The sequence below is a fragment of the Entelurus aequoreus genome, linkage group LG17 (genome assembly GCF_033978785.1).
Source record: "Entelurus aequoreus isolate RoL-2023_Sb linkage group LG17, RoL_Eaeq_v1.1, whole genome shotgun sequence".
Classification (NCBI taxonomy): Eukaryota; Metazoa; Chordata; class Actinopteri; order Syngnathiformes; family Syngnathidae; genus Entelurus; species Entelurus aequoreus.
In genome coordinates, this window is record NC_084747.1 from 2,073,836 (window position 1) to 2,088,408 (window position 14,573).

Here is a 14,573-nt window from a genome sequence, read left to right on the forward strand (position 1 = left end):
TTTAGAAAATTTTGAAAAATATTAAATACATTTAGAAAATTTTGAAAAAGCACTGGAGGACAATGTTTTTATAGGACTCTTTTTTTTTCAAACTCATTTTAACCACTAAAGCAGTTGTCATTTGATATTACCTTTGCTATTGATGATGATGATTATTATTGTTACCATTATTATTAAATATTATTACTGTTATGATGATTAAATATTATTATTATAAATTATTATTATTATTATTACTGTTATGATGATTAAATATTATTATTATAAATTATTATTATTATTATTACTATTTATTATTATAATTATTATTTATTATTATAATTATTGAATAGTATTACTGTTATTGTTAATAAATATTATTATTATTGTTAATTATTACCTACTCAGGGAGCACGGTGGCACAGGGGTTAGTGCATGTACATGTTTTAATTATTTTGACACTTTTTTAAAACATGTTGATACATTTTGATAATATTGATACATTTTGATAATATTGATACATTTTGATGATTTTGATCATGTTGATAATACTTGATAATGTTGACATATTTTAGATATATTTTGAATAGATTTTGACACAAATGAATACTTTTGATACATGTTGACACATTTTGAAAATGTTGTCACGTTTGAATAGATTTTGACATATTTTAATCAATTTGATAATATTAATGAATTTGACATTTTAATTATTTTTTACCCTTTTTTAAATACATTTTGATACATTTTGATTTATGTTCATACATTTTGATAATTTTGGCACATAATAATAATAATGTTGCTATATTTGAACGTTATTTAAATATCTTCATAATTCTGACACATTTTGAATACATTTTGACGCAATTATTAATTTTGATACATGTTGACACATTTACAGAATATTGTCACATTTTAATAGATTAAGACATATTTTTGATCAATTTGATCATTCCAATAATGTTGACATGTTTTCAATATTTTTACACTTTTTAAATAGATTTTGATACATTTCGATTTATGTCGACACATTTTGATACATTTTGATGCATTTTATTTTTGTTGATAATTTTGACAATTTTGACACATTGTAAATACATTTTAGTACATTTTGATCACGTTGATACATTTTATACATTTTTGATACATTTTGATAATCTTAATCATTATAATATTCATATTTTTTTGAACATTTTGATTCATTTATTATTAATACCTACTCAGGCAGCACGGTAGGACGGGGGTTAGTGCATGTGCCTCACAATACGAAGGTCCTGAGTTCAATCCCGGGCTCGGGATCTTTCTGTGTGGAGTTTGCATGTTCTCCCCGTGACTGAGTGGGTTCCCTCCGGGTACTCCGGCTTCCTCCCACCTCCAAAGACATGCACCTGGGGATAGGCCCCTCCCACCTCCAAAAGACATGCACCTGGGGATAGGCCCCTCCCACCTCCAAAGACATGCACCTGGGGATAGGCCCCTCCCACCTCCAAAGACATGCACCTGGGGATAGGCCCCTCCCACCTCCAAAAGACATGCACCTGGGGATAGGCCCCTCCCACCTCCAAAGACATGCACCTGATAGGTTGATTGGCAACACTAAATGGTCCCTAGTGTGTGAATGTTGTCTGTCGGCCCTGCGATGAGGTGGCGACTTGTCCAGGGTGTACCCCGCCTTCCGCCCGAATGCAGCTGAAAAGGGACCAGTGGTAGAAAATGGATGGATGGATATTATTATTATTAAATATTATTACTATTATTATTATTATTAAATATTATTACTAATATTATTATATATTATTAATAATTATTAATTATTATTATTATTAACGCTTTTTATGTATTACTATTATTAAATATTATTGCTATTATTATTAAATATTAATATTAATAATAATAATAATTATTAATGCTTTTTATTAATTATTATTATTATTATTAATTATTATTATTATTATTACCATTATTATTTATTTTGACAATAAAACTGATGTATTTATTTATGTATTATGTATTTTCTATTCGACAGGAACCGTCTGCTGTTTTTAACGACCTATTGAAAAAGAAACACCAATCAAAGATCCTCTATTTAAAAGGAAAACTGCTGTTTTTAGAGACCTATTGAAAAAAAAAAACACGAGTGAAAGATTGTCTATTTGATAGAAACATTCTACTGTTTTTAAGGAACTATTACAAAAAAACACACACAAATCAAAGATCCTCTATTTGACATGAACACTGCTGTTTTTAATGACTTATTGAAAAAAAGAAAAAACATAAAACACCAGTCTAAGATCCATTTGACAGGAACAATCTGCTCTTTTTTAACAACCTATTGACAACAAAACACCAATCAAAGATCCTCAACAGGAACATTCTGCTGTTTTTATTGCCCTATTGAAAAAAAAGACAAAGATTCTGATTCAGACATTCCCAGGAAGCGTTGCCGTGACGATGTGCTGAGGTCCATTGTGTTACCACTGTGACTGACGGGTGTTGTTGCGTTGCAGGGTGTGGTTCCAGTCGGGCGTCAGCTTCCTGGCGGTGAAGCCCAGCGACGTGGTGGCCTGGGAGATCAAACAGGAAATGGCGGCAGGAGGCGGGTCCTTGGCGGTCATGTGCCAGAGGAAGTCCTCCTCCACGGCCGACAGGTAAGAGGGAGTCGGCCATTTTGGACCACGCTTTGGCGGTTGCCTACAGCCGCAGCTGCCAATGCCAATGTCATTATCTTTTGTCAACAACTCTGCGCTTAATGAAATAGAAGAGTTGGTTTAGTTCATTTCAGGTAGCAATCACTTTATTTGTCAAGCTAGCGTTAGCATTGATGCTAGCAATTAGCATAACCAACACGAGTTGTCGTGGAAAATCTGCCATATTTAGTTAGCTGTTAGCTTTAGCATCTTTCTCGTTATTTGTACGCTATTTATAATAGTCTGATACGTTTTCATTCAATTTGATGATTTTGATAGTTTTTGAACATTTTCATATATTTTAATGTATTAGAACATTTTAAACATTTTCAATACATTTTGACACAAATTAATACTTTTGATACATGTTGACACATTTTGATAATTTTGTCACATTTTAATAGAAGTTGACATATTTTTGATTAATATGATCATTTTAATAAGGTTGACATGTTTTAATTATTTTGACACTTTTTTAAAACATGTTGATACATTTTGATAATTTTGATACATTTTGATGATTTTGATATATTTTAAAATTTCTAGATATCTCGATAATTTTGACACATTTTGAATACATTTTTACACAAATTAATACTTTTGATAAATGTTGACACATTTGGATATTTTTTGTCACATTTTATTCGATTTTGACACATTTTGATCAATTTGATAATTTCAATAATTTTTTAGATATTTTAATTATTTTGACACTTTTTAATTCATTTTGTTACATTTGTATTTATGTTGATACATTTTGATAATTTTGGCACATTCTAATACATTTTGATAAATGTTATAGTTGATCATTTTGATACATTTTAATAATTTTTATTTATTTTAATTATTTTTACATTTTCAAATACATTTTGATTTATGTTGATAAATTTAGATAATTTTGGCACATTTTTATACATTTTGGTATGGGTGATCATTTTGATACATTTTTATAATTTTGATATATTTGAACTTTTTTAGAATATCGTGATATTTTGACACTTGTTGAATACATTTTGACACAAATTAATACTGTTGATACATGTTGACACATTTTGACAATTTTTTAAATTTTAATAGATTTTGACACCTTTTAATCAATTTGATCATTTCAAAATTTTTGACAAATTACAATTATTTTAACCCTTTTGAAATACATTTTGATACATTTGGATACATTTTGATACATTTTGATACATTTTGATACATTTTGATACATTTTGATAATTTTGGCACATTTTGATACATTTTGATTTAAGTTGATACATCTTGACAATTTTGATATATTTAAAAATGTTTAAATATCTTGATAATTTTGACACATTTTAGATATATTTTGAATATGTGTTGACACAAATTAATACTTTTCATACACGTTGACACATTTTGAAAATGTTGTCACATTTGAATAGATTTTGACATATTTTAATCAATTTGATAATTTTAATGAATTTGACATTTTAATCATTGTTACCCTTTTTTAAATACACTTGGATACATTTTGATTTATGTTCATACATTTTGATGATTTGGGCACATTTTGATACATTTTGATTTATGTTCATACATTTTGATAATGTCGCTATATTTGAACATTTTTAAATATCTTCATAATTCCGACACATTTTGAATACATTTTGACACAATTATTAATTTTGAAACATGTTGACACATTTAGAAAATATTGTCACATTTGAATAGATTTTGACATATTTTTGATTAATTAGATAATTCCAATAAATTTGACATGTTTTCAATATTTTTACACTTTTTAAATAGATTTTGATGCATATCGATTTATGTTGACACATTTTGATACATTTTATTTTTGTTGATCATTTTGACACATTGTAAATACATTTTAATACATTTGGATCATGTTGATACATTTTATACATTTTTGATACATTTTGATCATCTTAATCATTATAATATTCATATGTTTTTGAACATTTTTGATTCATTTTGATTTATTTGAAAATGTTGATACATTTTGATATTTTTTACACACTTTGAATACATTTTTATACAGTTTCATACAAATTATTACTTTTGGTCTATTTTCATCAATTTGATCATTTTGGCACATTTTTTTTTTACTTTTGACAAACAATTTAGATATTTTTTATTTTTGGTATATTTGAAAAATTTGAATGTATTTTAATAATTTTAAAATATTTGATATACATTTTCGTTACAGTTTAATAGAAATGAACACTTTTGATATGTGTTGATAGATTTGGATCATTTTGGCATAATTTGTTTAACTTTGATCAATTTGATCCTTTTGATAATGTTGACAAATATTAAATATATTTAGAAATGTTTGATATATTTTGATAATTTTGACACATTTTATGAATTCGACAAAGTTTTATCATCATTACGTCAACCACGACGAAGAGTCTGATTCCCCCCCCACAAAAGTTCATGTACTGACTTTGGGCCTGAATCGAAACCACAATCTTAGTCCCAAGAGTCCATTGGGCTCTCTTTCCCAAAAAGGTGCCTTCAAAATAAAAGTCGGACCAAGACAATTCTCATAGTGTTTCAGTGCTAGCATGAAAGCAACAGAAAGCATCGATACGCTAACTTCCTGATTACCCTGAGACATGAAGACCAGGACGTGGGAGTGAGGCTTTGCACATTTTCATTTTCATTCATTCATTTATTTATTTATTTATTTCAGGCAATGACATACAAAAATAATAATAATAATTAAAAAAAAGTACAAAGTTGACAACACATAATAATATAAATGAATATAGTGCAAAAGGTAATGTACAGTATTTAATGCATGGTTGTCCAGTTTTGCCTGAAAGGGAGTGGGAAGACACACACACACACACGCACACACACACACACACACACACCCACCACACACACTCACACACGATAAAAGCGAGACGAGAGGCTTGTTGTGGCAGCGATGGTGTGGGCAGGCCGGCTAATTAAAAGGAGCTGGTGGGTATTAATCTCTAATGAGAGATATTAGTCCGGGCTTTTTGCTTTGGGTTTTATGAATGAGCGTGGGAAAGATTAGCAGAGCTCACAATTAATCACGCACAATAAATTCATTTTCTGCCTGAGGAAAAAAAAAAGATTGGATACAACGCGGTACTCCTACTTGATCTTTTTGTCTTTGGATATGACATCATGCACATATATACATACATATAAACTACACTATAATACAATATATAGTGTAATATAATACAATATGTGTGTGGGTGAGAACGTGTGTGCGTGTGTGTGTGGGTGTGTGTGTGTGTGTGTTCTTGTGTTTCTACCCTTCTTGAGACACCAACAAGGAAAAGTATCTTCCATATGAGGAGGTGTGAACAAGTGATGACGTAAATCAATAACATTGCATCTAATAGACAATGTCTCATTTGCACCCCTGCTGGTGACATCTATCATAATTATCATACCATGTTTAGCCACTTTTAATGACCTAATGAAAAAGAAACACTGATCAGAGATCCTCTATTTAAAAAAAAAACTAGTTTTTATTGACCTCTTGAAAAAAAAAAACACCAAACAAACAATTTTTTTTTTTTTTTTTACAAATATTAAATACAATAACAACATTTTGACAAATATTAAATACATTCAGAAAATTTGGACAAATATGAAATGCAATTAGAGAATGTTGACAAATATTAAATGTATTTAGAACATTTTGAAAAATATTAAATACATTCTGAAAATCTTTACAAATATTAGCTACATTTGGAAACATTTTACAAATATTAAATACATTTAGAAACATTTTATAAATATGAAATACATTTAGAACATTTTGAAAAATATGAAATACATTTAAAAAATGTGGAAAAATATTAAGTAAATTTAGAAAGAATTTACGAATATTAAAAACATTTAGAACATTTTGACAAATATTAAATACATTTTTAAAATCTTTACAAATATTAACTACATTTAGAAATATTTTACAAATATTAAATACATTTAGAAACATTTTATAAATATGAAATACATTTAGAACATATTGAAAAATATGAAATACATTTAAAAAACGTGGAAAAATATTAAGTAAATTTAGAAAGAATTCACGAATATTAAAAACATTTCCAACATTTTGACAAACATTAAATACATTTTGAAATATTTGAAAAATATTTAAATACATTTAGAAAATGTAGACAAATATTAAATACATTTAGAAAATGTAGAAAAATATTAAATACATTTTGAAAAATTTGACAAATATTAAATACATTTAGAAAATTTTGACACATTAAATACATTTAAAAATATCTTTAGAAATACTAAATACATTTAGAATTTTTTGACAAATATTAAATACATTTAGAAAATGTTGAAAAAATATTAAATACATTTAGAAAATGTTGACACATATTAAATACATTTAAAAATATTTTTAGGAATACTAAATATATTTACAAATATTTTTAGGAATACTAAATACATTTACATTTTTATTGACAAATATTAAATACATTTAGAACATTTTGACAAATATTAAATACATTCTGAAAATCTTTACATATATTAGCTACATTTAGAAATATTTTACAAATATTAAATACATTTAGAAACATTTTATAAATATGAAATACATTTAGAACATTTTGAAAAATATGAAATACATTTAAAAAAAATGTGGAAAAATATTAAGTAAATTTAGAAATAATTTATGAATATTAAAAACATTTAGAACATTTTGACAAATATTAAATACATTTTTAAAATCTTTACAAATATTAGCTACATTTAGAAATATTTTACAAATATTAAATACATTTAGAAACATTTTATAAATATGAAATACATTTAGAACATTTTGAAAAATATGAAATACATTTAAAAAAACTGGAAAAATATTAAGTAAATTTAGAAAGAATTTACGAATATTAAAAACATTTCCAACATTTTGACAAACATTAAATACATTTTGAAATATTTGAAAAATATTTAAATACATTTAGAAAATGTAGACAAATATTAAATACATTTAGAAAATGTAGACAAATATTAAATACATTTTGAAAAATTTGACAAATATTAAATACATTTAGAAAATGTTGACAAATATTAAATACATTTAGAAAATGTTGACACATTAAATACATTTAAAAATATCTTTAGAAATACTAAATACATTTAGAATTTTTTGACAAATATTAAATACATTTAGAAAATGTTGAAAAATATTAAATACATTTAGAAAATGTTGACACATATTAAATACATTTACAAATATGTTTAGGAATACTAAATACATTTACAAATATTTTTAGGAATACTAAATACATTTAGTTTTTTTTGACACATATTAAATACATTTAGAACATTTTGACAAATATTAAATACATTCTGAAAATCTTTACAAATATTAGCTACATTTAGAAACATTTTACAAATATTAAACACATTTAGAAACATTTTATAAATATGAAATACATTTAGAACATTTTGAAAAATATGAAATACATTTAAAAAATGTGGAAAAATATTAACTAAATTTAGAAAAAATTTACGAATATTAAAAACATTTCCAACATTTTGACAAACATTAAATACATTTTGAAATATTTGAAAAATATTAAATACATTTAGAAAATGTAGAAAAATATTAAATACATCTAGAAAATGTAGACAAATATTAAATACATTTAGAACATTTTGACAAATATTAAATACATTTCGAAAATCTTTACAAATATTAGCTACATTTAGAAACATTTTACAAATATTAAATACATTTAGAAACATTTTATAAATATGAAATACATTTAGAACATTTTGAAAAATATGAAATACATTTAAAAAATGTGGAAAAATATTAAGTAAATTTAGAAAGAATTTACGAATATTAAAAACATTTCCAACATTTTGAAAAACATTAAATACATTTTGAAATATTTGAAAAATATTAAATACATTTAGAAAATGTAGACAAATATTAAATACATTTAGAACATTTTGACAAATATTAAATACATTCTGAAAATCTTTAAAAATATTAGCTACATTTAGAAACATTTTACAAATATTAAATACATTTAGAAACATTTTATAAATATGAAATACATTTAGAACATTTTTCAAATATTTTAAAAAATGTGGAAAAATATTAAGTAAATTTAGAAAGAATTTAAGAATATTAAAAACATTTCCAACATTTTGACAAACATTAAAAACATTTCCAACATTTTGACAAACATTAAATACATTTTGAAATATTTGAAAAATATTTAAATACATTTAGAAAATGTAGACACATATTAAATACATTTAGAAAATGTAGACAAATATTAAATACATTTAGAACATTTTGACAAATATTAAATACATTTAGAAAATTTTGACAAATATTAAATACATTTAGAAAATGTTGACACATTAAATACATTTAAAATATTTTTAGAAATACTAAATACATTTAGAATTTTTTGACAAATATTAAATACATTTAGAAAATGTTGAAAAATATAAAATACATTTAGAAAATATTGACACATATTAAATACATTTACAAATATTTTTAGGAATACTAAATACATTTACAAATATTTTTAGGAATACTAAATACATTTACTTTTTTTTGACAAATATTAAATGCATTAAGACATTTTTGATGAATATGAAATATATTTTGAAAATCTTTACAAAAATTAAATTCATTTAAAAATGTTGATGAATATGAAATAGATTTAGACAATTTTGACAAATCTAAATCCATTTAGAAAAAAAATACAAATATTAAATACATTTAAAAAATGTTAACAAATATTAAATACATTTAGAAAAATGTTGACTAATATTAAATATATTTGGAAAATTTTGACAAATTTAAACACATTCAGGAAAAAAATACAAATATTACATGCATTTAGAACATTTTGACGGATATTAAATACATTTAGACAATTTTTACAAACATTAAATACATTTAGAACATTTTGACAATTATTAAATACATTTAGAAAATGTTGGCCAATATTAAATACATTTAGAAAATGTTTACAAATATTAAATATATTTAGACAATTTTGACAAATTCAAATACATTTAGAAAACAATTACAAATATTAAATACATTGAGAACATTTTAACAAATATATTTAATATTTGTCAACATTCTCCATTTAGAAAATTTTGACAAATATTAAATAAAAAAAATAATGAAATAAAAGCTTACCTTTTTGTATATTTGCATGGTATGTATATATTATTAATGTTGTAAATACAAATCTTGATGTATCTAGAAAGGGTGGCCCTAAAGAGGAAGGAGGTCCCAAGAAGGTAAGAAATACAAGAAAATGTGTGTGTGTGTGCGCATGTGCGTGTGTGTGTTTGTGTGTGTGTGTGTGTGTGTGTGTTTTGCATGCATTTATGCAGCCTGACAGGAATGTGGGAGCTGAATATGGAAATATGACCAAGTGCTATTTTGACATTTGAATTTTGTAAACCGGCTAAAACCAAACCTCACATTCCATTCCCTTTTACGTGTGAGGGACCGCCATGAATACGTTTGGTGGACGCCGTCTTCTGTGGACAATCTTTCCTACGGCACAAAGTCAAAGTTAGCATTAAATGTTTCTGGTTTTGATCATCTTGGAGAAGGAACATTTGTAACAGGGTTTGAGCGATAAAAAGTGGATTTATCGTCAAACTAACTTAAGTCTTGATTTAGATTTAGAGATCGACACAATCCTGCCCCAAAACCATCAAAACAAAGAAAGTTAGAAGTACAAGAAGCATTAGGCAAATCAAATTCAACAAACTTGCAAATACTATAAAAGTGTACATAATGTATCAAATTGTATTCAATGTTAGCATGCTAATGTTAGCTTAGGATCTCTTTGCATACTTGCAAGATTGGGACCGGTCTCAAAACCACATTCTATGTTTAAATCATCAAAATTAGCTAAAATGCTAGCATGAAAAGTTAGCATGGTAACGTTAGCATCGTAACACCAAGAAAGTTAGCGTTCTTTCAAATTATCGACAAGTATCGAAAGCCATTTGTTTTTAGGTTTATACAAATAAAATTAACAAACAAATTATAGTATAAAATGCCAGCATGCTAACTTCTGCAAGTGATCATGGTTCAAATGGTTAAAATGAGCTAAAATGCCAGCATAAAAATGTAGCATGCTAGCGTTAGCATGAGGACACAGTAAAATTCACTTTTTAAAAATGTCGAGGGCCAATAAAGATAGAGCCACACTTTAAACAAACTAACATGCTAACACTGGCATGCTAATATAGGAGAAGTAAAAATACTTCTAAAATGACGCCACTAATAGAAAAAAAATCACGATTTTTAGGTTCAAACGTACGACATTTGTTAAAAAGTTAGCATAAAAGGTTAACATGTCTCAAAACCCACATGAATTTGAGGTTTTAAATGTTCAAAATGAAAAACATGCTAGCGTAAGACATTAGCATTCTGATGTTAGCATGATAACAAAAGAAAAGTTAGCAAATTTCTAATATGGTGCCAATAATCCAAATTCTACATTTTTTGGTTTTAACATACATTTGTTAAAAAAAATTGCGTAAAACTTTAGCATCCTAATGTTAGCATGATAACAAAGGAAAAGTTAGCACATTTTTAAAATGGTGCCAAAAATCCAAATTCTAAATTTTTAGGTTTTAACATACATTTGTTAAAAGGTTTGCGTACATTTTTGGCATGCTAAGATATTAAGGGAAGTTAGCATACTTCTAAGATGACGCCAATAATCTTAATGATGATTTTTAGGTTTGAACATAAAAAAAGTTGTTAAAACGTTAGCATGCTAATGATATCGGGGAAGTTAGCATACCTCTAAGATGACACCAAATATAAAAAATGCATGATTTTTAGGTTTAAACATAAATTTGTTAAAAAAGTTTGCATAAAATGTTAGCATGCTAAGATAAAAGGGGAAGTGAACGTACATTAGCATGAAGACTCAGTAACATGTAAAAATAGAGCTGCACTTTAAACAAACTAACATGCTACCATTAGCATGCTAATATAGGAGAAGTAAGCATACTTTTAAAATGACGCCACTTATAAAAATGAATGATTTATAGGTTTGGATTAATGGATAAAACGAGCTAAAATGCTAGCATAAAAATGTAGCATGCTAACATTAACATGCTAATATAGGAGAAGTAAGCATACTTTTAAAATGACGGCACTAATAAAAATTCAGGATTTATAGGTTTGGATGAATGGAAAAAAACGAGCTAAAATGGTAGCGTAAAAATGTAGCATTCTAGCATAAGCATGAAGACACAGTAACATGTAAAAATAGAGCCGCACTTGAAACAACCTCACATGCTAACGTTAGCATGCTAATATAGGAGAAGTAAGCATACTTTTAAAATGACGCCAGTAATAAAATTTCACGATTCATAGGTTTATATAAATGCATAAAACGAGCTAAAATGCTAGCATAAAAATGTAGCATGCTGATATAAGAGAAGTAAGCATACTTTTAAAATTTATGATGTAAAGATTGGACAAATGGATAAAACGAGCTAAAATGCTAGCATAAAATTGTAGCATTCTAGCGTTAGCATGAAGACACAGTAACATGTAAAAATAGAGCCGCACTTGAAACAAACTAACATGCTAACATTAGCATGCTAATATAGGAGAAGTAAGCATACTTTTAAAATGACGCCATTAATAAAAATGTATGATGTATAGATTGGACAAATGGATAAAACGAGCTAAAATGCTAGCACAAAATTGTAGCATTCTAGCGTTAGCATGAAGACACAGTAACATGTAAAAATAGAGCCGCACTTGAAACAAACTAACATGCTAACATTAGCATGCTAATATAGGTGAAGTAAGCATACTTTTAAAATGACGCCACTAATAAAAATGACTGGATAAAATGGATAAAACGAGCTAAAATGCTAGCGTAAAAATGTAGCATGCTAGCATTAGCATGAAGACACAGTCAAATATAAAACTGAGGCGCATTTTAATCAAACTAAACTTCTTCACAGGTAGCGTTTTTTTAGCATCTTTTTTTTTTCCATTCTGCGCCTCAGGCCGCGTCCCGGAAGACCGCCCCCCCCCCCCCCCCCCCCTCGCCATTTACGCCATTTTTGTTTGGCTTTGCCGTCGTCGCTGGTGCGTGTCGAGCGCGACTTTTTTGATTAATGCGATGAATGGAATCAATTAAAGGCGGCGGCCTGGTGGGGATGTGTGGGGGGGGGGGGGGGGGGGGCGCTCTTTAGCCCGGAGAGCGCCGACAACATGGCGCCGCGGGAGTTTCGTATCTCGTCTTCGCACCTTGTCGTCCGCCGGGGGACGGCGGGTTAGCGCTATGTGGGACACCTCCGAGGACGGCGACTGCGACACGGCGGCTCGCCTTCATTAGCCAGGTGCGCCGCTATGCTAGCTCCCACGGGTGTTTGGCGAGGTGACCAGAATAAAGTCCTTATTTAAAGCATGGCCTACAAACTGTGTGTGTGTGTGTGTGTGTGTGTGTGTGTGTGTGTGTGTGTGTGTGTGTGTGTGTGTGTGTGTGTGTGTGTGTGTGTGTGTGTGTGTGTGTGTGTGTGTGTGTGTGTGTGTGTGTGTGTGAGATGGAGGTCACAGCACTGAGCGATGGAATGATGCTAAGCTAGCGAGCGTGTTGGCACCTGCCAGGTCTAATGGATAATTGTACTGAATCAAGGGATTTCATTATTGAAAAATTTGATTAAATTACATTTTTCTTTTATTAAAAAACAAAACAAAAACAAAAACTTTTTTTTTTACAAATATTAAATACAATTAGAAAATGTTGACAATTATTAAATATATTTAGTACATTTTGAGAAATATAAATATATTTTGAAAACATTTACAAATATTAGCTACATTTAGAAACATTTGACAAATATTAAATACATTTTAAAAAATTTGACAAATATTAAATACTTTTAGAAAGATGTTACAAATGTTAAACACATTTAGAACATTTTGAAAAATATGAAATACATTTAGAACATTGTGACAAATATTAAGAACATTTTGAAAAATTGGACGATTAATAAAAACATTTTGAACAATTTGAAAAATATTGTATACATTTTGAAAAATTTGACAAATATTAAATACATTTAGAAAATGTAGACAAATATTAAATACATTTACAAAATGTAGACAAATATTAAATACATTTTGAAAATGTAGACAAATATTAAATACATTTAGAAAATTTTGACAAATATTAAGAACATTTAGAACACTTTGACGAATAATAAAAACATTTCGAACATTTTGACAAATATTAAATCCATTTTGAAAAATTTGACAAAAATTAAATATATTTAGAAAATGTTGACAAATATTAAATACATTTCGAAGAGTTTGACAAATATTAAATACATTTAGAAAATTTTGACAAATATTAAGAACATTTAGAACATTTTGACGAATAATAAAAACATTTCGAAAATTTTGACAAATATTAAATACATTTTGAAAAATTTGACAAATATTAAATACATTTAGAAAATGTGGACAAATATTAAATACATTTCGAAGATTTTGACAAATATTAAATACATTTGGAAAATTTTGACAAATATTAAGAACATTTAGAAAATGTTGACGAATATTAAAAACATTTTGAACATTTTGACAAATATTAAATACATTTTGAAAAATTTGACAAATATTAAATACATTTAGAAAATGTAGACAGATATTAAATACATTTGGAAAATTTTGACAATATTAAGAACATTTAGAAAATGTTGACGAATATTAAAAACATTTTGAACATTTTGACAAATATTAAATACATTTTGAAAAATGTAACAAATATGAAATACATTTACAAAATGTAGACAAATATTAAATACATTTAGAAAATGTAGACAAATATTAAATACATTTAGACAATTTTGACAATTATT

General features: G+C 26.9%; 1 protein-coding gene across 1 annotated transcript in view; it reads left to right on the forward strand.

Moving 5' to 3' along the window:
- Positions 1-2,489: 2,489 nt before the first annotated feature.
- si:dkey-215k6.1 (transmembrane protein 132C) overlaps positions 2,490-14,573 on the forward strand; it is a 97,574-nt gene continuing 85,490 nt past the window's right edge. Inside the window, exon 1 of the mRNA XM_062024379.1 lies at positions 2,490-2,627. Within this exon, the coding sequence (XP_061880363.1) occupies positions 2,563-2,627 (65 nt within the window). The 5' untranslated portion in view covers positions 2,490-2,562. The remainder of the gene's footprint in view (positions 2,628-14,573) is intronic.